We start from the raw sequence: 25858 nt of genomic DNA on the forward strand, positions 1-25858 counted from the left end.
GTTCGGTCCCTGGCCTTGCTCAGTGGGTTAATGATCTGGCGTTGCCGTGAGCAGACGCGGCTTGGATCCTGCGTTGCTGTGGCTCTGGCATAGGCTGGTGGCTACGGCTCCGATTCGACCCCTAGCCTGGTAATGTCCATATGCCACGGGAGCGGCCCAAGAAATAGCAAAAAAAGACTAAATAAATAAAGCTGGTCCACTTTTATGGGCAAAATCAGGTGACCAGCTGGCACTCCTGAAATGTACACTAACAGCACTTTTGAAAAAACTATCCTTCGAGTCAAAAGGGAATGATCTCTTAAGGGATGAGATCAGGGCAAACCTGTTGCCCTATAACTGCTTTCCGCTATGCTGGCCAGAAATTCTGTTCTAAATTTTGGAAGAAACAACAGAAGATTCTTGGCATGGGACGTGTAATATGCAGATATCTACCATTTGACTCTGGAGCCACTCGACGAGCGTTTCTGCTGTGGAGTCTGGGATCTGGCATCGCAAGCCTTCCTTCTCATCTGCTTCCATCATCTCCAGCAATCCACGCAGGTCTTCCACAAGATGCAGAGCTCGCAAGCTTCCCATGAACGGGGAGGTGGGGGACTGGCAATCAAAAATCCCATTGGAATATTCCAGGGCCTTAGAACCTAGTTTAAAAAAAATCAGAGAGAGCAACAGGATATATGTTAGATAATATACTCAAGCTGAAGGTGGCAAGCAAGTGTAGTCACAGTGGGAAGTGACCAAACAGGGCACAGGGAAAAGAGAATTCAATCATAAAAATCTCTCCAAGGCATAGTATTTGTGCAAAAATAAAAACCATGTAATTGATGATTAATGTCAATGGTCAAATACCTAACAGGGAGGCCAGCAGTGTGGACTAGTAGGAGTATGTGGGCCTTGGTGTGAGATGTGTTGACCTCAAGGAAACCAGGGCTCAGCAGTAAAAGGCCAGTTTGGGTGGAGCCATGTAGTCCCCAAAATACGAATTTTAGAAACCACAGAGTCTTTAAATTTCCTGTGAAAGAGCTGCCCAATGAGGTAGAAATTGCATGGTAATAGTTTCAAAATTAAGAGGGCCAGCTTCCAATTAACTGACCAGAATTTAATCTTTAAAGTTCAATAATTTACATGTGTATGTTTGTGTATGTATCTGTGAGCATGTCTGTGTAAACATTTTCCCCCACGATTTTGTTTGCAGCCTAGCATCAAATGCTCTCGATAATGTTAGCTTCAAAAAATAGTTTTACAGCCATTTTTGTTTTCTTAGAGAAAACATTCTACTACTTAAAGCCACGCAACTGACCCACAGCCCACTCTGAAAGCACTCACATATGCTTCTTCATCTCTTTGATTTTTATTTTCTGGTCTATCAAACATACATACGATCAAATATACACAGTAACTTTATACATAAATCTCGATGGTTATGGATATTTAGGCTATTACATCACAAATCTGAAGATCTTACAACTGGAGGAGACCTGCGAACAGATGTGGGAGTTCTCTCTCCAGTTGGCCATGGGGCTTGATGGAGTCTAACAATGGGTAAAAGAATTCTCTTTCAGCTCATTCCACTGATATTCCTAATTCTGGGCCAAAATATTTGAACCAAACATCTATCAAACTGTGACAGTAACTGCTGATATGCTAGGCACAGTGACACATGCTCATGGAGTCACATAATTGTCTGAATCCACCTCCTCAGGAAACCACGTAAAGCTGAAATGAGAACTCGGAAAAAAATAAATGCAGGAGAGGATGTCAGGAGAAAGAAGAACAGGAGAGCATTACAACCCAGACAGATGATAATGTCCTCTTCCAGCAGTTTTAAGTATTAAGATCATCTGGAGAGTTCCCATCGTGGCGCAGTGGTTAACAAATCCGACTAGGAACCATGAGGTTGCAGGTTCGATCCCTGCGCTTGCTCAGTGGGTTAACGATCCGGCGTTGCCATGGGCTGTGGTGTAGGCCGGCGACTACAGCTCCGATTAGACCCCTAGCCTGGGAACCTCCATATGCCAAGGGAGTGGCCCTAGAAAAGGCAAAAAGACAAAAAAAAAATCATCTGATGATACCATTAAAAAATACCTAAGCCGGTGGTAACCTATTCTGTTCAGCCTCCATCACAGAATGAGGTGAGAGGGGAGGAATATGCATTTAGAAAAATTCCCCAAATGTCTGCAGTCAGTTTTCCTCCTCTCCCTCTTATCTCAGCTGGAGAAATACTGATGGTCATTGAAAAATACAGATCCAGGTTGTACCCACAAAGCTCTGACTTAGTTTGAGGGTGGGACTAAGGCTAACTTGATTTTCTTAGTAGCTCTAATGTTGGTCCTGAAGCCCTGCCAGGGCTAAGGAACAAATACACCAGTCTAATATAAAATATAAAATGCAAACCCCTCAGCTACTGTTCTAGATAGATCACCTTCCTTGACTAGAGGTTCACTACGAATGTAAGGTTATATATAACCTTTGGTAATAATTGGTTCTAGTTGCTATATTTTCTGAAATTGTGAAAGAATATATCCAATCTCTTTTCCACGTGACAGTCCTTCAACTATTTAAAAACAAGTATCATATGAAATAGATAACCAACAGGGACCTACTGTATAGCACAGGGAACTATATTCAATATCTTATAATAACCTATAACGAAAAGAATCTGAAAAAATATATATACACACATACATATATGTATATGTGTAATGGAATCACTTCACTGTACACATGAAATACAACACTATAAATCAAGTATACTTCAAGTTTTAAAGAAGGCAGTTAAAACATTAAAAACAATTAAAAATAAAAGCATATATCATGCTCTGAGTAAGAATATGCTTTTCCAGGTTAAACACATACTGTTCCTAACCAGATGTGGTTGTTAAACTCTTTACCCTCATGCTTACATTTCTTCTAGATTAAGTTTTAGTTTGCCAATGATGCTTTGAAAATAATATTCCAAGAACCAAACACAGTACCCGAGGTGTGGTCTAATCTATCAAAGAGGTCAAATTCAAGTTGGGTCACCAGGACACAGAAGTATGACAAAGAAGGCTTGACCATGCATGCCAATCCCTCAAGAGAAGAACCTTCTGAGAAGGAAAACACCTTTGATTTCTTCAAACCATCAAAGCAGAGTAGGATCAAGTTTATGACCAGAAAAGAGAAGTCGCTGAGGTCAGGACAGCTATATTCTGCCCCTGGTGTTTGGTAGAGGCCAGCTGTACCCTGACCCTGACCATAAGGTGCATGCATGGCAACCCCACCCAAAGCCCACTCAGACACCTCCTCATTGTAATTGGTTCCTGAATGCCATGAAAAGTCCAGCTCTTGAGACAAAACATAAAATGCCACATGAGACCTTAGGTAGCCACCACTCCTGGAAGAATGTGAGGAGTAAATGTCCCCTCAGCAATGATGAGAAAAAAAGGAGATGAGAGTCTACTGCCTTTGCTCAGCTTCTAGAGATAATTACTGCAGATTCCTAAAAAGGAAGATGATCAGATTGGTGTTTTAAAAAAAGATTCTGGTGGTCTGGAAAAGGATGGATAAGAATGGGAAAGCAAGAGTGTCAGGGAGGAGTTCCCTTGTGGCACAGTGGGTTAAGGATCTGGCATTGTCACTGCTGGGGTGGTGAGGGTTCCATCCCAGCTCAGGAATTTCCACGAGCTGCAGGTGTGGCAAAAAAAAGTTTCAGGGACATCAAGTGAGAGGGTTATTTAGATAAAGCAAGACAATACAGATTTTAGAGAGGACAAAAAGGAATGGTAGATTTTGTAGGAGGCAGAAATGATAGAATTTGGTAAAGTGGGGGAACATGTGGGATGGGTCTAGAAGGACATAAATTTCTGCTTTAGGAAACTGTATGGATGGAGGACTATGAAATTAGCCAGATAAAGACAACTAGAGGGGCTTCTGAAGACACAGATAACCAGCTCAGCGTTTTGCATAATGACAATGATATGTCTATGGGACATTTCAGTGGAGACATCTGACTGGCAGGTATAGATAGGGACTTGAATCTTAGCAAAGAATTGGAAAAACAAATAGATTTGAGAGTCACTGGAGTCTCTTCAAGGGAAGAGATTACTGAGAAAAAAATATTGGGTATTGGGTTAAAGCAGCATCCCTCAAAATGTGGCCCACATACTACCTGCACCAGAGTCACCGGACAGACAGATTCTTTATCCTTGATAAGAAGCCCAGGATGGTACTGGAATTTTTGACATTTAAAAATCAAATTTAAGAAAAATTTGGCAAAAACTGGAGAAGAGAGACAAAGATGAAACCATGGGGAGCCTGATGACACTAGAGAGAGCCAGTAAGTGAATGTGAAAGTGGAGAGGTAATAAAAGATCTGTCATGATAAAGCCAAGAGAGCAAAGTAAATGTCATGATTGCGTCTTTCAGAGGATGCAGATTACCTGCTATAATACCATCCATCTGCTCCAACGCTGCAGCCAACATGTCACTTGCATCACTCATCATTTTGTTATTTGTCAAGGGCAAATTCCAACCTAGATCTGAAAAAATAATGATGTTAACATTACATCCTTCAAATGACACACGCTTCCCGGCAGGTTTGATAACTCAACGTCAAATTATAACAACACCTAGCAATCAAATACAAAGAATTTCCAAAGTATTTGAGCGGAATTAAGTATTAACCATTTAACAAGCTGTGGCCAGTCGTCATCTGTTTACTGAACTGCAAGACCACAGGCTATACCTGATCAGTCAATAAAATAATTACGATTCAGTTCTTGCACCCACGGTGTTTTAAACCCTGGTAGGATGGTTTCCATGATGTACTCTGTAGAGCCCTAGGTCTCTGTGAGGGCACCAGAGGTGGCAGTGGTACCTTGCTGAGGGCCATGCAGGATGCTGGGTAGATAAGACTGTTCCCCTTTCACCTGCGCCACCCCACCCACTTTTGTTCCCTTAATTTTGCCTTTGTTTTGCTTTTTTTTCAATAAGGAATTACCGTGAGATTTGTCTACGAAAATGGTTCAGGAACATATATGTATATACTGAGTCTTCCATCTTGAAGTGTGATTATTAAATTTGTGCCCCACCTCTCTGCACTGTGCACTAGCTAAATATGCATGTAAATTTTTGAGAAATTTTTTCAAGCACATACCCATCTACTGGTATTTTGCCATGTAATAATAGCTGTCAAGTATTTATGCCTACAGTGGTTCCTACATGTTTACATAAATTATCCACATTCCTTAATCATGAGAGCAACCCTAGGAAATGTATAATTTCATCTCCATGTTAAAAAAAGATCAAAGATGTTTAATGATTTTTTTGGCATTATAAAGAGAGCAAGTAAATATAACAAAAACCAGTTTACAAAGACCAGTTTTTAAACTAGGTCTGATTTCCACTATATTGAATTTCTGTTTCTCCAATCGTATCTGAAAGATAGGTTTGTGCTGAAATTGTGTCACAATCTACGCACTCTATTACAGGTTTAAAAATAAATTGAAATTATTCTTACAAAAAATGTGGCTATTAACAGGAAAAAGTCAAATTATGTGCTTTTCAATATTAATTAATGCATTTCAGGTACCAGCTAAGTATACATGTAAGCTCTCCTAACAGGTTTAAATAAGGTTCTTGCTACTTTGCAGATACTATGGTGCAGCAAATACCTGGGAAATAAAGGGCATGTTATTTAACAGAAACCTTTGCCCTCTGTTTCCAAGCAATCAGACCTCACCACTTTATTTTTACAAACATATTTACAGTTCTGATAAACTGCTGCTTAGATCAGTTCTCTACCATGCATTCATTCTAATAAAATGCCATTTAATCACTGTGACATCACTTTTGATTTTATAGTTTTCATAGATTTCATCTCAGAATTTCCCAGAACATTACTCCTTACAGAACATATAAAATATTACTATCATTTTATATAAAAATACTGTAGCCCAACAATACCCAAGACATGCATTTACAGTCACCCAGAAATGAGGGGGTTAACAAGCTAGGTTATGAACCTAGGAGTTCTCAAAAATTTACATGCATATTTAGTTAGTGCACAGTGCAGAGAGGTGGGGCACAAATTTAATAATCACACTTCAAGATGGAAGACTCAAAACACGCAAATTGAGAACATAAAGGATTAATTCAAAGAATGTACAGTCCTTACATTTTATATAATTAAGTGGCTTACATTCCCTTTCATTTTTATTTCTTTTTAAATTTTATCCCTTTCATTTTAAAAGTTACACTTCAAACAGCTCTAGATAGATACTTATATTAACATATATAAGCTAAGCTACAAACATGGGAATGCTGATTTTATTTTATTTATTTTTTTGTCTTTTTTTGTATTTTCTAGGGCCTTACTAGCAGCGTATGGAGGTTCTCAGGCTAGGGGTCTAATCAGAGCTGTTGCTGCCGGCCTACACCAGAGCCACAGCAACGCCAGATCCGAGCCTCGACTGTGACCTACACCACAGCTCACAGCAATGACAGATCGTTAACCCACTGAGTGAGGCCAAGGATCGAACCCGCAACCTCATGGTTCCTAGTTGGATTCGTTAACCACTGAGCCACGACGGGAACTCTGGAATGCTGATTTTATTTTATTTGTTATTTTTTATTTTTTTTTCCCACTGTACAGCATGGGGACCAAGTTACTCTTACATGTATACATTTTTTTCCCCCATCCTTTGTTCTGTTGCTATATGAGTATCTAGACATAGTTCTCAATGCTACTCAGCAGGATCTCCTTGTAAATCTATTCTAAATTGTATCTGAGAACCCCAAGCTTCCGATCCCTCTCACTCCCTCCCTCTCCCATCAGGCAGCCACAAGTCTTTTCTCCAAGTCCATGATTTTCTTTTCTGTGGAGATGTTCATTTGTGCTGGATATTAGATTCCAGTTATAAGTGATATCATATGGTATTTGTCTTTGTCTTTCTGGCTCATTTCACTCAGTATGAGATTCTCTAGTTCCATCCATGTTGCTGCAAATGGCATTGTGTCATTTTTTTTTTATGGCTGAGTAGTATTCCATTGTGTATATATACCACCTCTTCCAAATCCAATCATCTGTTGATGGACATTTGGGTTGTTTCCATGTCCTGGCTATTGTGAATAGAGCTACAATGAACATGCGGGTGCATGTGTCTCTTTTAAGTAGGGTTTTGTCTGGATATATGCCCCAAGAGTGGGATTGCTGGGTCATATGGAAGTTCTATGTATAGATTTCTAAGGTATCGCCAAACTGTTCTCCATAGTGGCTGTACCAGTTTACATTCCCACCAACAATACAGGAGGGTTCCCTTTTCTCCACAGCCCCTCCAGCACTTGTTAATGATGGCCATTCTGACTGGTGTGAGGTGGTATCTCATGGTAGTTTTGATTTGCATTTCTCTTATAATCAGCGATGTGGAGCATTTTTTCATGTGTTTGCTGGCCATCTGTATATCTTCCTTGGAGAACAGTCTATTCATGTCTTTTGCCCACTTTTCCATTGGTTGATTGGCTTTTTTGCTGTTGAGTTGTATAAGTTGCTTATATATTCTAGAGATTAAGCCCTTGTCCGTTGCATCGTTTGAAACTATTTTCTCCCATTCTGTAAGTTGTCTTTTTGTTTTCTTTTGGGTTTCCTTTGCTGTGCAAAAGCTTTTCAGTTTGATGAGGTCCCATGGGTTTATTTTTGCTCTTATTTCTGTTGCTTTGGGAGACTGACCTGAGAAAATCTTCATGATGTTGATGTCAGAGAGTGTTTTGCCTATGTTCTCTTCTAGGAGTTTGATGGTGCCTTGTCTTATATTTAAGTCTTTCAGCCACTTTGAGTTTATTTTTGTGCATGGTGTGAGAGTGTGTTCTAACTTCCTTGCTTTGCATGCAGCTGTCCAATTTTCCCAGCAATGCTTGCTGAATAGACTTTCTTTTTCCCATTTTAGGTTCTTGCCTCCCTTGTCAAAGATTAATTGACTATAGGTGTCAGGGTTTATTTCCGGGTTCTCTATTCCGTTCCATTGGTCTGTCTGTCTGTTTTGATACCAGTACCACACTGTTTCGATGACTGTGGCTTTGTAATATTGCTTGAAGTCTGGGAAAGTTATGCCTCCTGCTTGGTTTTTGTTTCTCACGATTGCTTTGGCAATTCTGGGTCTTTCGTTGTTCCATATAAATTTTTGGATTGTTTGTTCTAGTTCTGTGAAAAATGTCCTGGGTAATTTGATAGGGATGGCACTGAATCTGTAGATTGCTTTGGGTAGTATGGCCATTTTTACAATATTGATTTTTCCAATCCATGAACATGGAATATCTTTCCATTTCTTTACATCTTCTTTAACTTCTTTGATTAAAGTTTTATAGTTCTTGGCATATAAGTCCTTTACCTCTTTGGTCAGGTGTATTCCGAGGTATTTGATTTTTTGAGGTTCAATTTTAAAAGGTATTGTATTTTTGTATGGAATGCTGATTTTAAAATAATGCTTATATTAGAAAATCTCTCATCACCTCACTACATTAGAAAAACAAATATTCTTCCTTTTTAGCAACTATAATTTGAGTAGAGCATGAACACTTTTTCAAGAAGACACATATTTATTATTTATTTGTGCTGTTCAACAAAGCTTTCTAATGCTATGAAACGGAGGCATGAAAACCTTGGCCATGCATTTCAAAATGGTGGTGAAGAACCACTTTTTTTAAAAAAAATTTAATCTTAATTTTTTAAAAAATTCAGGTTGTTAGAGACCAAGTGTTTAATATAGTAAAAATATGATGACAATGTTAAATTGTTATATAAGTTTATAAATGCTTACTCGATCTCTACACATATCACATCACAGCCTGTATGTAACAGTAAGGAGAACATAGACAGAAAACACAATAAGTGTGTATATAATACGGCAAAGGTTTTAGGTGAGAGAGAAAAAGTCTGAGGAGGATGAGGGGGTCAGGAATTTAAAGGGGTTTGCAAATAGAGTGGTCAGGGAAAGTTGACACATTCAAAGGTCAAAGACCTCTTTAATACATTAAAATTAGTTAAATATAGTATAGTTTAGTGGTATTCCAAATGTAGAATTCCTACAAATTGATTTTTTTTAAAAAAGGAAAGAGTGAGGACATGAACAGACATATAATAGAAGAGGAAAAACTTTTGACCCATATAAATATAAAGAGATGCTTACTGTTATTAATAGTCAAGGAATTTAACACAACAATGTGATACCATTTTATACCTAGTCCCTTGGCAAAAAGTTCATATTAGTAAGTATTGTAAAAGGATGTGAATTCACAGAACCTCTTACAGAATGGTAATGGGACTGTAAAATGGGCTATAATAAACATTTATATTCATTTTCAATCTAGCAATATTTACTCTAAGGTATACAGCCATAAGCAATATACAAATGTTCATAATAGGACTCGTCACAAGGACAAAAAAAAAGTGGAAAGAACCCAAACATCCATCAACGTGAGAGGAGATGAATGAATTGGTATATTTATATAATGTAACTGCAACAGTTTTCAAAACAAACTACAGCACTATATGTGTAATATGGACAAATCTATGCAATGTAATAGCAAATGAAGAAGTAAACCTCTGGTAAATTTGACGAGACCTTTAATAAAGTTAAAAACAATCAAATACAAATATGTAAATACACACATATTCATTAGAAATACATATGATTCAATATGACTCTACAAAAAGGAAAAAGGGAATGATAAGATGAAATTCAGGATGTTGGCTGCCTCAAGCCACAGCTGTAGAGGGACAGAATGGGACAAAGGGTTATAAGTTAAGTGAAGGTTACTCTCAAGTTTTTTGAATTATGGAATGGTAAGTTATTACTACACTATCAAAAATGACAAAATGGAGCTTTCTGCTGTGGCTAAGTGGGTTAAGAACCCAATATATTGTCTATGAGGATGCAGCTTTGATCCCTGACCCCACTCAGTGGGTTAAGGATCCAGTGCTGCCCCAAGCTGTGGCATAGGTTGCAGATGTGGCTGTGGCAGAGGCCAGCAGCTGCAGCTCCAATTCGATCCCTATCCCAGGAACTTTCATATGCCATAGGTACAGCCATAAAAAGAAAAAAAAGGGGGGGGGGCAAAATGGGAATTGCAGTTCTGATAATGGTGGAATATATTTTGTTGGACTTACTGTTTCACAAACAGCAATACAAAACACTGGGTAACATATAAAGCAATTTTGAAGAAATTGGAGAATGACCAAAAGCAGGTAGAAACAATGAGGAATTCAGCTCTTGAGAAAAGGGAACCATAATGAGTGAGATTCACATTTATACATGTTTTCATTTGTGGGCACTCCCCTGTCCATGTGATGCAGAGTGGCTAGGGCTCATGAAGAATATCACAATGTTACTGGCTCGATGGATAGAAGGGGAGTAAAGTTCTTACATTCCACAAAGATGTTTAGCACTAACTCACAGCAGGCTGTGATAAGTTAAGGACATAATATAATCCATTAAAACTATAAGTAAAGACATAAGTAAAAAGTCCACTGAGCTGATGAAACAGAGTATTAGTCAAATGGCAAACAGTAGACTTAAACTCAATCACATAATTTATCATTACATTAAATATACATGGAATAAACATCAATAAAAGCCAGAGATTGTCAGACTGGTTAAATAAAAAGACATATAAAATGATGAAAATGAGATATTATACACATAGTAGGCCTGGGAAAGGAGGAGTGACTATATTAATATAAGAAAAATGACTTCCAATCAAGAAGTAACACTAGAGAGAAAGAGGTATATTTTATAATGGTAAGAGTCAATTAATCAGGAAGTCCTAACAATCACAAATATTTCTGCAACTAGTGACAGACTTAGAAATTACATGAGGCAAAAACCGACACAATTAAGGGAGAATTACACAAATTCAGTCCATTACGTTTAATGTAATGGTTGATATGGTTGGATTTCAGTCTATTCTCTACCATTTTTTTTTTTCTGTTTGTCCCATCTGTCATTTGTTCCTCCTTTTCAATCTTCTTTTGGAATGGCAGACAAGGCAAGAAAAAAAAAATTACGCAATAATATAGCAACACTATCAACCATCTTGACCTAATTCAATTTTTAGAACAACTAAATGTAGAATTTACATTCTTTTCAGTCCACATGTTACATTCATTAGGATAGGCCATGCATGTATTCAAGGCCACAAAATGACCCTCAAAAAAATCCCAAATGGACATTAAAGGACTATATAGAAGAATAAGAACAGCAACCTGAAGTGGTAAAGCACTAACACTAGGAAGAGAATTTCAATATTTATTAAAAGGCTGACTTGCCCATGGCTTGAGCTGTATTAGAGGCATTCTAATTTCATGAGTATCTGTGTTGATAAGACTATGTTAATTTTCATGGCTGAGTCAAAGCATTTTTAAAAATAGAAACACTAAATAGGAAGGCTTCAGAAAATCCCATGTTCTATAAAGATTTTCCTATCTTCTCAGAAACATTTCTGAGAGGAAGATTCCTCTGAGCATCCTACATACTTATCACAATGGAATATCACTCCAATACAATGGGACAGTACTCCACAATGAAAAAGATTCATACATATAGCGCTATAGTAGGCAAAAGAAGCCAGATATAAATGACTCTATTCCTGCGTGATTCCTTTTATAAAAGGAAATTCAAGCATAGGTAAAAATGGTGACAGAAAGTAGAACAATTACTTGTAGGAAGTGGTGAATGATAGAAAGAGATACTGGGGACTTCCTGTTCAATATCTTCATGGAGGTCTTGGTTATACAGGTTTATACATTTGTCGGAACTCATCAAACCGTACATTTCAGATGTGTTCATTTCACTGTACTTAAGTTTCACCTCAAGGCTTGAAAATTAGAATACAAAATGGTTGTTAGAAATTAGAAATGAAACAATATTTTAAAATGGAACAAGCAAATAAATGGATGAATGGAAATACGATATGCATGGCCTTATGATGATAATATGTACGAATAAAGAATAATGAATAATCAGGAGTTCCCACTGGGGCTCAGAAAGTTATTAACCCGACTAGCATCTATGAGGACGTGGGTTCGATCCCTGCCTGGCCTCACTCAGTGGGTTAAGGATCTGGCATTGCCATGAACTGTGGTGTAGGTCATATAAGCAGCTTGGATCCCGCACTGCTGTGGCTGTAACCTCGGTGGGCAGCTATGGCTCCAATTTGACTCCTTGCCTGGGAACTTCCATATGCCGCAGATGTAGCCCAAAAAGACAAAAAAAAAAAAAAAAGAATGGATAATCCAATTATATGTACCTATTATATATGTACCTTTGGTCCAAAATAAAACTCAGAACATCCAGCTTCCTTTGTTCTAATTCTTCGCTTATCCAGACACCTGCTGATTACAATTTCATTTTTTGAGTGGACAAAACCATTTAGAAAATTAAAACTTTAACATCCTATAATTCTCAAACAATATCAAATTTATTTCTGGATTCTAAATAGCAAATATATACTTCTTTGAATGACTGGCTGAAGGAAAAGGTACCTGAAAACACAACTAACATCAACAACAAAGGAAAGGGGTTTGGGTTCAAGGTCGTAATTCAAACTGAAGGAATCCCTTATTTGCTGGGTAATAAAAACAGAGATCAGTTCTGCTGATCTCTTACAGAGTCCTCAGTTCTAGTGGATTCCTATTCCAACAGTTTAATAAAAAGAAGTTCAGAAAAGTCTTAGAAAAGCAATTCCTGGTACTAACATTCATATTTTATAGAAAAGGTCCAAAAAAACCCGGAAAAGCGTATTTGGGGTATATTTCAAGCTTGGTCAAGACCCATTTAGAGCAGATTTGAATAAGGTAAATTATCAGGGAAAGTTCCAGCAATGGGTGTGGTGGTTAAAGGGCTCACGGAAAACCACATTTTTGCAGGGTTGCTGACTAACTGATGTTTTAGGTCAGGCCAGCTGCCCAGTCTCTCTGTGAAGGAAGAAAGAAAGGCTGGAGTTCCTGTTGTGGCTCAGTGGTTAACGAATCTGACTAGGAACCATGAGGTTGCGGGTTTGATCCCTGGCCTTGCTCAGGGGGTTAAGGATCAGGCATTGCCGTGAGCTGTGGTGTAGGTCACAGACGCAGCTCGGATCCTGTGTTGCTGTGGCTGTGGTGTAGGCCAGCAGCTACAGCTCCAATTTGACCCCTAGCCTGGGAACCTCCATATGCCATGGGAATGGCTCAAGAAATGGCAAAAAGACAAAAAAAAAAGAAAAAAAAAAAGAAAGAAAGAAAGAAAGAAAGGCTGTAAGACAATTAGAAAGTCTGTTTCTAAACTTTAGTGAGCATAACATTTGCCCTGTGTCAGCTTTCCTTAGGTAAAATGTTTAAGTTTGAAAGAGAACTTCTAATTCTGGACCCAGGAATGGATCCTAAGACACTTAAAAGAAGACATCCCTTCAGTGAAAGAGAAAATATTTAGGAGTTCCTGTTGTGGCTCAGTGGATTAAGAACTGGACTAGTATGCATGAGAATGCAGGTTCAATCCCTTGCCTTGCTCAGTTAAAAGATCTGGCATTGCTGCAAGCTGTGGTGTAGGTTGTAGATGAGGCTCAGATCCAGCGTTGCTGTGGTTGTAGTGTAGGCCTGCAGCTGCAGCTCCCATTTGACCTCTTGCCTGGGAACTTCCATATGCCGCAGGTATGGCTCTTAAAAAAAAAAAGACAGAGAGAGAAAATGATTACATATATTCATGCTCTATGGCTGGCAGAGCACCATGTTATTGCACAGTCATTATAAAAACAATAGAGTTCATATAAATTATCCACAGATCTCTCACCAATTTTTTCCCTTAAGATGCTCTCTAGGGATGTCAATCAATACTGAGTGAAGTAAGTCAGAAAGAGAACGACAAATACCATATGATATCACTTATATCTGGAAATAATACGTGGCACAAATGAAACTTTCCACAGAAAAGAAAATCATGGACTTGGAGAATAGACTTGTGGTTGCTAAGGGGGAGGGAGTAGAGTGGATTGGGAGCTTGCGGTTAATAGATGCAAACTATTGTCCTTGGAATGGATTAGCAATGAGATCCATTGCTGTGTAGCCTTGGGAACTACGTCTAGTCACTTACGATGGAGCATGATAGTGTGAGAAAAAAAAGTGTATACATGTATGTGTAACTGGGTCACCATGCCATACAGTAGAAAAAAAAAATTGTATTGGGGAAATAACAATTTAAAAAAATGAAATGACTTCCCATGTATGCAGCAACACAATCTTAGCAAAGAACTGCCTTGAAAATTGGAGTAGGACTGTTGAATGGTTCTCAAGGCATAGGGCTTGACCAGCAGCAGCAGCAGCAGCAATAGCATCAGATGATGCTGGGCGTAAGGATGCTTGGACCCAGTATATGTGAGCTGGTTCTGATGTAAATCCTTGCGCCCAGATCTACTGAATCAAACACTCCACGGGCAGGGCCCAGCACTCTGGGTTTGCATGAGCTGCCAGGTGATTCTGATGTGACTCAGTCACTGTGCTGGAAGCCAAGAGGCCCTCTTTCCTCTTTGGACCACAAGCCCCAAACAGAATGAGCTGGAAACCAGCTAGCAAGGTAAAAAGGGCAGAGCTCTTCTTCCCAACTCCTACTCCTTAAATTTTTTTTTTTTAATCCCAAAATACCAGCGCAGAAGAAGCAATTCAGGTTTTGGTTTTTGTGCGGTTTTTTTGCAGCTACACCTGTGGCATATGGAAGTTCCCCATGCTGAGGGTCAAACAGGAGCTGCAGCTGCTGGCCTACTCCACAGCCACATCTTCGACCTACACAACAGCTCACAGCAACGCCAGATCCTTAACCCACTGAGCGAGGTCAGGGATCAAATCCGCATCCTCTCAGAGACTAGTCAGGTTCGTAACCTGCCGAGCCACAGTGGGAACTCTGCAATTCAGCTTTTAACCTGAAAAAATCTCTCCCTTTCAACCTCAACTCCTAAGTTGTTGTCTTTTTAAGATTCTTATGAAATCCCTGTTTTCTGGTTCTCTATGTATCTGCCATCACACATTTCCTCCTCCACACGGTATTACTCCAAATCCTTTCATCTCCAGTCTGCTCCTAACATCCCTAGAAAATTAATTTAGAATCACTTGAAAAGGGCAACATGCTAAGTGGGGGGTCGAGGGGCAGCAGGGAAAGTATTGAAAACAGTGGGGATGCTGGCACCAGGGGCGATATCTAATGTTACAACACACATGTAAAAGGTTTGTCAAGCTGTAAAAATAAGCATAATACTGCAGATATAACTGGAAATTCGAATACTGTATTTGATGACATTACAGAACTATTTTAATGTTTATGTTATAGTAGAGATGAGAAAAATATTCATGGATGAAATAAGAAATCTAGAATTTGCTTTAAAATAATGAAGTAAAAGGGAATCAGAGTAAAGATAGAGATGAAACAAGATTCATCATGATTTGATAATAGTTAAACATGGGTGATAAGTACATGGGGTAACTCTGAACTATTTTATCTACATTTTTATATATTTCCATAATAAACTTCTTCATCTGTATCTTCGGACAACAGGATTTTCAAACCCTCTGGACCATGATACAACTGGCTTAAACACTTTGTTTTTCTATTATAACCTCAAGCATACCAAGGGCTCACCAAATATTTACAAGCCAAATAAGATACTTGTTATTTTAACCACCTGCATAAACACAAACACACAGAAAATGGGACAGCCCTTCACAGGGAGATATAAGGCAGAGCATAAAAGTGGGCATATTAATGACTGCGTATTAGTAAAAGTTACTTCTCTTGCTCGTGAAAATGAAGAGCCATAAAAGATAGTAAGTAGTCAAATAAATGAAGCAGCATGGAAAATAGGACAAAATAAAGGAAAATTAATCTTTTTTGGGGGGGGGGTTCCTTGCACCCACAGCATGCAGAAGTTCCCTGGGCCAGGGATCAAACTCGCACCACAGCAGTGCCAACACCAGGTCCTTAACCCACTGAGCCACCAGGGAACTTCAGAAGTAGAGCTTTTGGCTCTATGCTATGAATGTTTACGAATGATGAGAAGGGAGTTGATTTTTAAGAAGTTCATTACAGTAAGCCAAGATTTTACACTTCTTGAATATAAGAATGTTGCTGCTGTTTGAAAACCTGATGCATATTAAATGTCAGTAAATGTGAAGAGCTTGTGATAAACTGAAAGAATGGCCCATTTCTCTTATCTACTATTATTAGGTAGAATTCTGACTCCATGGGATTTTCCCCATGTCATTCAAGAAGAAAGATTTGAGTCTAAAACCCAAGTATGCCTCTCGTTGATTTAACAAGTACTTATTTATCGAACAGCTAGTACGCCCTGACTAGAATCACCAACTTGACAAGGATCCCCAAGTTTGACCTATCCCATAAGCTTCTAGTTCAAATTACATACCATCTCCAGAACACCCACCCTGCCTGCCTCTCATGCAGTACAACATACCCTTCTCTGAGCATACCATGCTCGTTTATCTCTATTCTACCACTTCCTTTTTCTCTTTTTTTTCTTTTGCTTCTTAGGGCCACACCTGTGGCATGTGGAGGTTCCCAGGCTAGGGGATGAATTGGATCTACAGCTGCTATAGCTGCTGGCCTACGCCACAGCCACAGCAATGCGGCATCCTTATTAACCCACTGGGAAAGGCCAGGGATCGAACCCATATCCTCATGGATACTAGTCGGGTTTGTAACCTGCTAAGCCACAATGGGAACTCCTGTGTCCTTGTATCGCCCCTTCTAAGCCCTGGGACACATACTTTCAAGAGTCAGCTCAGGCATCCTTTCCTCCAAGGTCTTGTTGATCCCTCCATGAGCATCCAGGGTAGGACTTCACGTGAGCTTCTTGACATGCTGTGAGCTCCTTGATAATGGTGACTGTATTTCTGATCTGGGCATCCCTAGTGTCTCACATGCTGGCCATCAAATGCTTGCAGGGGAAATGCTTTTACCCTAACGGCTCCTCAAGCATGAATACTTTTATGCTATAACTCTTCTCCTTTACTCCCTGTAAGCGTCCTTTTAGCTGCACAGGCCAGAAACCTATCTTCCCACCTTTACTTTTAAGATAAACTTGGATAAATCTGGTCATCGTCATCACCCTTGCTAGCTACGATATCGTAAAATGAATATTCATGCTCTTCAAGAGGTAGGTAAACCAAATTCAGTGTGCTACTTTGGAATGACGTTATTTCTATGAGTTTGCAAAATGTTCTAGTTCCTAAAATGATGGGGAAGTATCAGGGGGCCTGAGAAGGTTTCAACTTCTAATGTTTCCACCCACTCTAATCTCTTCTCTCCAGGTCTTAAAAACCTGGAGACTCATTTCTCCCTATTTTCCCACCCAGGTCTACCAACCTACCATTAGCTGGCTAAGAGGAAAGCTGTTCTGGGATATGTGTGACCCAGACTTGCACTCGAAGGAGGGCAGGGCTGGGTAACAGCTACTCAAAGCTCTGAAAGGGAGGAAAAAGACATATACTATATATAAGCATCCTGTAAAGAAGTGTGTTATAACCCCCCCCAGACTAAAAGGTAGTGAAAAAATTGAGTAGACTATAATCAACATTTATTTCAATAAAATAGATGTCAGAATGTCTCAAGAAATAAAAGCATTGTTTTGTGAAACTTTTGGGTTTTTTTGGCTGCACCCATGGCATGCAGAAGTTTGGGGCCAGGGATTGAACCCCCACACAGCAGTGACAAAGTCACATCCTTAACCCACTGAGCCACCAAGGAACTCCTGGTTTGGTTTTATATATTTACTTGCATGCAACAATTTTTTTTTTTTTGGTCTTTTGTCTTTTTAGGGCTGCACTCAAGGCATATGGAGGTTCCCAGGCTAGAAGTCTAATCGGAGCTGTTACTGCTGACTTACACCAGAGCCACAGAAACACCAGATCTGAGCCATGTCTGTGACCTACACCACAGCCCACAGCAACGCTGGAAGCTTAACCCACTGAGCGAGGCCAGGGATCGAACCTGTAACCTTATGGTTCCTAGTCGGATTTGTTTCCACTGCACCATGACAGGAATTCTGGATGCAACAAATATTTACTGAAGGCCTACCATGTGTCAGAACAGTGGAAGAGACAAGCAAAAGAAAAATCACTCTGCCTTTAGGGAGCTGACATGCCAGTGGTTTCAGCACATGCATGTGTGCATGTGTGTGTGTGTATGTGTATGCACACATGCGTGTGTGTGTGTACATGCGTGCCTATGTACCGCACTATGATATGAGAAAGTATAGCTTACACTGGGTCAAAACATTTGACAATTACTTCTCTAAAGTGATTCTGTTGAGAACATAGTCTATGGACTGGTGGTAGTTGACCAACTGTTCCTGGTCTACTATGAGATAAGTATAGAAATTGAGAGTAAGTACTGAGAAAATTTTATAGCCACTTAACCTTGCTGTGATATCTAATTACATAATAATTTTTTCTGCCAAATCCAATTATTTTAAAATGGAATTTTACAAAAAAGAGTCAATCCATGATGGATTAGAAATAAGAAAAAAAAAAAAAACACTTAGTCCTTCACCAGAGATGGTGGGAGAAGCACGGCTCCGGAGGACACACTGGGTAGGTGTCTTGGGACTGGGTGTGTACACGGTACTGTAATTGGGAGCTGCAGCCACAGAGCACAGAGAGAAGGGGAGACACATGAGCAAGAGAACTTCCACAAGTGGCGAGTAGAGTTCAGGTGCATTCTCTCTCCATACATGTCAAACAATGACAATAATGAGAAATGGAAATAATGCAAAGAAAGAGAACAAAGTGTTAGCACTGACAATGATGACTTAATGGCTAAATTCGGAAGAAGTGAAACAAAAAAACATTTAAATTAAATTAACATCAGTGGCAGTTATATGCAGGCATACCTCGTTTTAATTTGCTTCACTTTGTTGTGCTTTATAGATACCAACAGCTTTGTGGGGTTTTTTGGTTTGTTTATCCAAATTGAAGGTTTGTGGCACCCCAGCATCGAGCAAGTCTATCAGCATCATTTTTTCCAATGGCATTTAGTCACTCCATTGGAAGTGTCACATTTTGGTAATTCTACCAATATTTCAAGCCTTCTCATTATTATTATATTTGTCATGGTGGTCTGTAGTCAGTGATCCCTGATCTTACTATTGTAATTGCTTTGGGGCACTATGAGCTGCACCTGTACAAGACGGAGCCCTTAGTTGATAAATGTGTGTGTGGTGACTGCTCCACCAACCTGCCTCTCCCCCATCTCTCTCTCCTCCGTAGGCCTCCCTATTTCCCAAGACACAACAGTATTGGAATCAGGCCAGTTAAAATAACCCTAAAGTGGCCTCTGTGTGTTCAAATGAAAAGAAGAGTCATACGTCTCTCACATTAAATCAAAAGCTAGAAATGATTAAGCTTAGTGAGGAAGGCATGTTGAAAGCCGAGATAGGCTGAAAGCTAGACCTCTTGCACCAGTCAGCCAAGTAGTAAAAGACAACTTCCTGAAGGAAATTAAAAGTGCCACTCCAACGAATACATGAATGATAAGAAAGTGAAACAGCCTGTTGCTGATATGGAGAATGTTGTAGTGGTCTGGACAGAAGATCAAAAGAGCCACAACATACCCTTAAGCCAAAGTCTGATCCAGAGCAGGGCCCTAACTCTCTTCAACCCTCTGAAGGCTGAGAGAGATGAGGAAGCTGCAGGGTTTCAGTTTGAAGCTGAAGAGGTTGAAGGAAGGAAGTCCTCCGTACAACATAAAAGAGCAAGGTGAAGTAGCGAGTGCTGCAGCGAGTTACCCAGATCTCACTCAGATGATTAATGAAGGTGGCTACACTGAACAACAGATTTTCAATGTAGATGCAACAGCTTTCTCTTGCAAAAAGATGCCATTTAGGTCTTTCATAGCTAGAAAGAAGAGGTCAGTGCCTGGCTTCAAAGCTTTAAAGGACAGGCTGACTCTCTTGTTAGAGGCAAAAGCAGCTGGTGACTTTAAGTTGAAGCCAGGGCTCCTTTACCATTCTGAAAATCCTCTACTCTGCCTAGGTTCTGTCAATGGAATAACAAAGGCCGGATGACAGTATATCTACTGACGGCATGGTTTACTGAATATTCTTAAGCCCACTTTTGAGAACTACTGCTCAGAAAAAAAAGTTCTTTTCAAAATATTACTGCTCACTGATAATGCACCTGGTCACCTCAGAGCTCTGATGGAGATGAATGTTGTTTTGATGCTCGCTAACACAGCATCCATTCTGCAGCCCGTGGACCAAGGAGTCATTCTGACTTTCAAATCTTATTCTTTAAGAAATACATTTCAGGAGTTCCCAGCAGAAACGAATCCAACTAGGAACAATGAGGTTGCGGGTTCGATCCCTGGCCTCACTCAGTGGGTTAAGGATCTGGCACTGTGGTGAGCTGTGGTGTAGGTCACAGATGCTGCTTGGATCTGGTGTTGCTGAGGCTGTGGCATAGGCCAGCGGCTACAGCACTGATTAAACCCCTAGCCTGGGAAGCTCCACATGCCGTGAGTGCGGCCCTAAAAAGACAAAAAGAAATACATTTCGTAAGGCTGTGACTGCCATAGACAGTAAGTCTCTGATGGATCTGGGCAAATTAAATCGAAAACCTTCTGGAAAAAATTCACCATTCTAGCTAGATGCCATTAAGAACACCTGTGATTCACAGAAAGCGGTCAAAACAACAACATTCGGAAGAGTTTGGAAGAAGTTGATTTCAACCCTTCTGGATGACTTTGAGGGGTTCAGGACTTCAGTGAAGGAAGTCACTGTAGGTATGGCAGAAACAGCAAGAGATCTAGAATTAGATGATGTGACTGAATTGATGCAATCTCACAATAAAACTTCAACAGATGAGGAGCTGCTTCTTATAGATGAGCAAAGAAAGTGGCTTCTTGAGATGGAACCTATTCCTGGTGAAGATGCTGTAAAGATCGTTGAAATGAAAAACAAAGAATTCAGAATATCATCAAATAAACTAAGTTGATAAAGCAATGGCAAGGTGTGAGAAAATCGATTCGAATTCTGAAAAAAGTTCCACTGTGTGTAAAATGCTATCAAACAACATTGCATGTGACAGAGAAATCCTTCATGAAAGGAAGAGTCAATTGATGGGAATAACTTAATTGCTGTCTTATTTTAAGAAACTGCCCCAGTCACTCCAACCTTCAGCAACCACCTCCTTGATCAGCTATCAACATCTCACTGAGGCAAGACCCTCCACCAGTACAAGTACTACGACTTGCTGAAGGCTCAGATGACGGTTAGCATTTTTTAGCAATAAAATGTTTTTTAATGAAAGTATGTACCTTGTTTTTTAGACATAATGCTATTGCACACTATAGTATGGTGTAAACATAACTTATATGTGCACTGGGAAACCAAAAATTTCCTATAACTCACTTTATTGCAATACTAGCTTTACTGCAGTGGTACGGAACCAAACTCACAAGATCTTTAGTGTATGCCTGTAACAATGCATCAAAGCCACAAAAGACATATAATTTCTGATCTACTCTGTTTTAACAGAACAATAAAAGCTATTATATTTTGCACTAAAATCTCAGAGTTTGTCATTCATACAACATGACCCAAAATAGACACTACATTTTAAAATGGAAGAATCTTGCCAGCATACCAAATTGACTGGGAAGAGTGTTAACAATTGTAGTCTAGGGAACAGTTTTTTGTTTTTGTTTTTGTTTTTGCTTCTCAGGGCCGTACCCGCAGCATATGGAGGTTCCCAGGCTAGGGGTCTAATCGGAGCTACAGCTGCTAGCCTACACCACAGCCAAAGCAACGCCAGATCCAAGTTGAGTCTGCGACCTACACCACAGCTCACGGCAATGCCAGATCCTTAACCCACTGAGCGAGGCCAGGGATCGAACCTGCAGCCTCATGGTTGTCAGATTCATTTCCACTGCACCGTGATGGGAACTCCTAGGGAACAGTTTTATATAGAAAGAGGACTATAATCTAAAAAATAAACTGTCTAGAAGGTAATTTCTATTGGTTTCTACTTCAGTCAATGTCAGTTATACTCCTGGCTATATAGTGAGTAGAATGCAACATTTTTTTTTTCTTTTAGAACACACATGCCTCTGGCCATAATCAGCAGTTCAGATATGTCTTCAGCTGTTGTCAAAAAAAAAGAAGAAAGAAAGAAAGAAAGAAAGAAAGAAAGAAGGAAAGAAAGAAAGAAGGAAAGAAAGAAAGAAAGAAATTATACAGTTGAAAGAACAAAATATATTTTTTAACATTGTTATTCACTATTAAAATACTAAAAGATATGTCAATTTTGTAAAACTAATGAGTACTGAAACAAGTAATAAATAGGTAATATAATGCTTTTCAAGTTATTAATATTTCAGGACTGTGTGACTAGCACTAATTGCTACAGTGGGAGATGTGCTTAAGGGGAAAGATAATGAGAATCTGAAAAGGCCAAAATTTATTTCCCAGCCCAAGGGTTGGTAAGCTATAGCCCATAAGCCAAATACAGCCTTCTGTTTGTTTTTGTAAATAAAGTTTCATTGGAACAGTCACACTTATTCATTTATGTAATCATCTAGACTGCTTTCATGCTGTAGCAATAAATTTGAATTGCTATAACCACAAAGCCTATAAATATTTACTATCTGGCCCTCTGCAGAAAAACTTTGCCAGCCTCTGCGCCAACCCATAGCCTCCTGAAATTATACAGAACCCTCTCCTATTTGCTCATTTGCCCATTGACTTAACAATATTTACTGAAAACATACATCAGGCACTATTCTAGTGATGAGGGTATAGAAGTAAAGAAAAAGACAGAAAATGGAAAAGAAAAAAGTAAAAAGTTGTTGCTCTGATGATACATACAGTCTAATGGCAAGAAACCACAGACAAATAAATAGTTTAAATGTAGAGCAGGTCAGATGGTGATTAAAAATATGGAGAAAAAAAGCAAGGAAGGGGGATAAAGACACCATTATCTTACTCTGTTTAAGGTGCTTTTCATGTATTAATTCATTAAATCCTCATAGTAACCCTACCAACAAGGTATTTATTCCTATTTGACAGGTAATGAAACTGAAGCACAGAGGGCACCCAAGTCATAAAGTGAGAGTGAATTTGAAGCCAGGGCCCATGATCTTAACTGTACATCCTGCTGGTTCTTTGTGTAGAAAGAGCATGGCAGGGAGTTACAATTTTAATATGACAATCAGGGAGGGCCCCATGGATAAAATGACATTGAACAAAGCCCTGAAAGAGGTGAGAGAAAAAGTCATGCGAATATATAGGAAGAGATTCCAGGTAGAAACAATGGCTAGTGGAAAGGCCCTGAGGAAACAGTATCAAGTATTTGGTATTTGAGATCCACGTGGGGAGAAAGGGATGAAGAAGGAGAATTTACATTTGGTGAAATGCACAGGGCTTAACTATACAGTTGGATGAGTTCTGATGAATGCACATACCTACATAATATACCCCCTAACAAGATATCAACATTCCTATCATCTTGTGTATATTTTGATGGAAAAGATAATAGATTTTGATACAGTGTTTTAGGGAAAAGAAAGGAATCAAGTCCATGGCTTAGCCCATAGAAAGATGGAGTGGCCATTTGCTGAGGCAACTTCTGGTCCACTCCCAACCCAAGCATGACAAGTACTCCTTCCGTCCACCAAAGGAAGGAGGCAAGAAGAACTACAAAATCATCATCCATGGAGAGTCATCCACACCATCCTTTACACTAAAGCCTACTGAGGTATCTGGATCTTGTACTTGAAAGCCATATGTCATGGCTGAATGCCCAAGGAAAACCCACGACCACAGCATCGAGCACCCACAGACCACTTTTTATTTTTTTAAAACCTCTACTACCAGATACCATATGCAACCACTGGTTATCTCTACTAGATGCCGTGCTTGGCTAAAGAAAAGGTATGTCTCTAGCAGGTGGGCTTTACTGACTAGGTCCAATGAATGTTGTCTTAATCAGACTGAGCTTTTTAAGAATTGAGGTCCCACCATTTTTTTTTTTTTTAAGGGTTGCGCCTGCAGCATATGGAAGTTCCCAGGCTAGGGGTTGAATCAGAGCCTAGATCATAGCCACAGCAAGGCGGGATCTGAGCCGCGCATACAGCCGCAGCTTGTGACAACAATGGATCCTTAACCCACTAAGCGAGTCCAGGGATCAAACACACATCCTCACGGATACCAAGCCAGTTCTTAACCCACAGAGCCACAACAGGAACTCCCTATGGTCGCAGTCTTAATAACTTCTATACCAAGCTTAGCTCAGGATATAGTACTCAATAAAAGTTTGATGAATATGACTAACCATTTGCTTGTATCCATCAACACAAAGTCATTCATTGATCACCACCAAATAAGCTATACAGTATTGCATATTAAAGAAAAGTACATTAAACGGACTTGTTTGGCTTTTTTACATCTTAGATCATCAACCTAGATTTTGCTTTTATTTTAATAAAGCTTTGGCAACCCATAGCTTTGGGGAGAGAGGGAATGGGGGAGACTGAGAAGAAAAGCAGAGCAAGTAAAATATGGGGTTTGTGTGTGTGTGTGTGTGTGTGGTTCTCAGTCATTATTTCTCACAATTAACTGTAGAGAATTTTTAAAATTACCCATACCTACAACCCATACCAGAATATCTGAATCAGAATTTCTGGTGGTATACATTTTACAGAAATATTCATAAGTGTTTTTCTCCCCCAATTACCAGCATTTGCTTTTGTTTCTACAATCCAGTTGGCTTCAACAAAGATTACATAATGATTCAATAACGTCCCTGCCACTAACCTTTTCACTAGAGTCACCATACTTCTCAGATATTGAAAAGTAGGCATTCTACTTTCTTTTTTTAATTCGATGAATTTTGTTATATTTATAGTTGTACAACCATCATCACAACATAATTTTACAACGTTTCTATTCCAAACCCTCAGCCCACCTCTCCCTCCTCAACCTGTCTCCTTTAGTAACCCTAAGTTTTTCAAAGACTGTAGGTTTCTGCTATGCAAGTAGGTTCATCATATACTTTTTTAAGAGTCCACATATAAGTTGATAGCATATGATGTTTGTGTTTCACTGTCTAACTTCACTTAGCATGATAATTTCTAGATCTATCATAGTTGCTGCAAATGCCAATATTTCATTCCTTTTTATGGGTGAGTAATAGTCCATTGTATCTAAGTACCACATCTTCTTTATCCACTCCTCTGCCAATGGATATTTAGGTTGCTTCCATGTCTTGGCTATTGTATACAGTGCTGCAATGTATATTGGGGTACATGTATTTTTTTTTTTTTTGCCCTTTTGCCTTTTTCTAGGGCCGCACCCATGGCATATGGAAGTTCCCAGGCTAGGAATACAATTGGAGCTGTAGCCTCCAGCCTACACCAGAGCCACAGCAACTTGGGATCCGGGCTGAGTCTGTGACCTACACCACAGCTCACGGCAATGCTGGATCTTTAACCCACCGAGCAAGGTCAAGGATCAAACCTGCAACCTCATGGTTCCTAGTTGGATTCGTTAACCACTAAGCCACAATGGGAACTCCACATGTATCTTTTTGAGTCATGGTTTTCTCTGGAAAAATGCCCAGGAGTGGGATTGTCAGATCATATGGTACTTTTATCCTTAGTTTTCTGAAGAACCTCCATACTGTTTTCCATAGTAGTTGCACCAATTTGCAGTCCCACCAATAGTATAAGAGGGTTCCCTTTTCTCCACACCCTCTCCAATATTTATCGTTTGCAGACTTTTTCATGATGGCCAAGCTATATTGAATTGTCTTAACAGGAATTGAAAGCTTGCTTTCCCTACAACTATATGTTGAATG

At 39.5% G+C, this 25858-nt stretch overlaps 1 protein-coding gene and 1 pseudogene across 10 annotated transcripts in view; one reads left to right on the top strand and one right to left on the bottom strand.

The window, feature by feature from the left end:
* Positions 1-25858, bottom strand: part of PPFIBP1 (PPFIA binding protein 1) — a 189022-nt gene that overhangs the window by 63813 nt on the left and 99351 nt on the right. For all 10 annotated transcript variants that reach the window (XM_047787323.1, XM_047787328.1, XM_047787324.1 and 7 more), the window contains 2 exons: positions 4419-4517; positions 433-638 (listed from right to left, as the gene is read on the bottom strand). In XM_047787323.1, the coding sequence (XP_047643279.1) occupies positions 433-638; positions 4419-4482 (270 nt within the window). In that variant the 5' untranslated portion in view covers positions 4483-4517. The remainder of the gene's footprint in view (positions 1-432; positions 639-4418; positions 4518-25858) is intronic.
* On the top strand, positions 17140-21273 carry LOC125130401 (tigger transposable element-derived protein 1-like; annotated as a pseudogene).

Source organism: Phacochoerus africanus, chromosome 7 (assembly GCF_016906955.1).
Source record: "Phacochoerus africanus isolate WHEZ1 chromosome 7, ROS_Pafr_v1, whole genome shotgun sequence".
Classification (NCBI taxonomy): domain Eukaryota; kingdom Metazoa; phylum Chordata; class Mammalia; order Artiodactyla; family Suidae; genus Phacochoerus; species Phacochoerus africanus.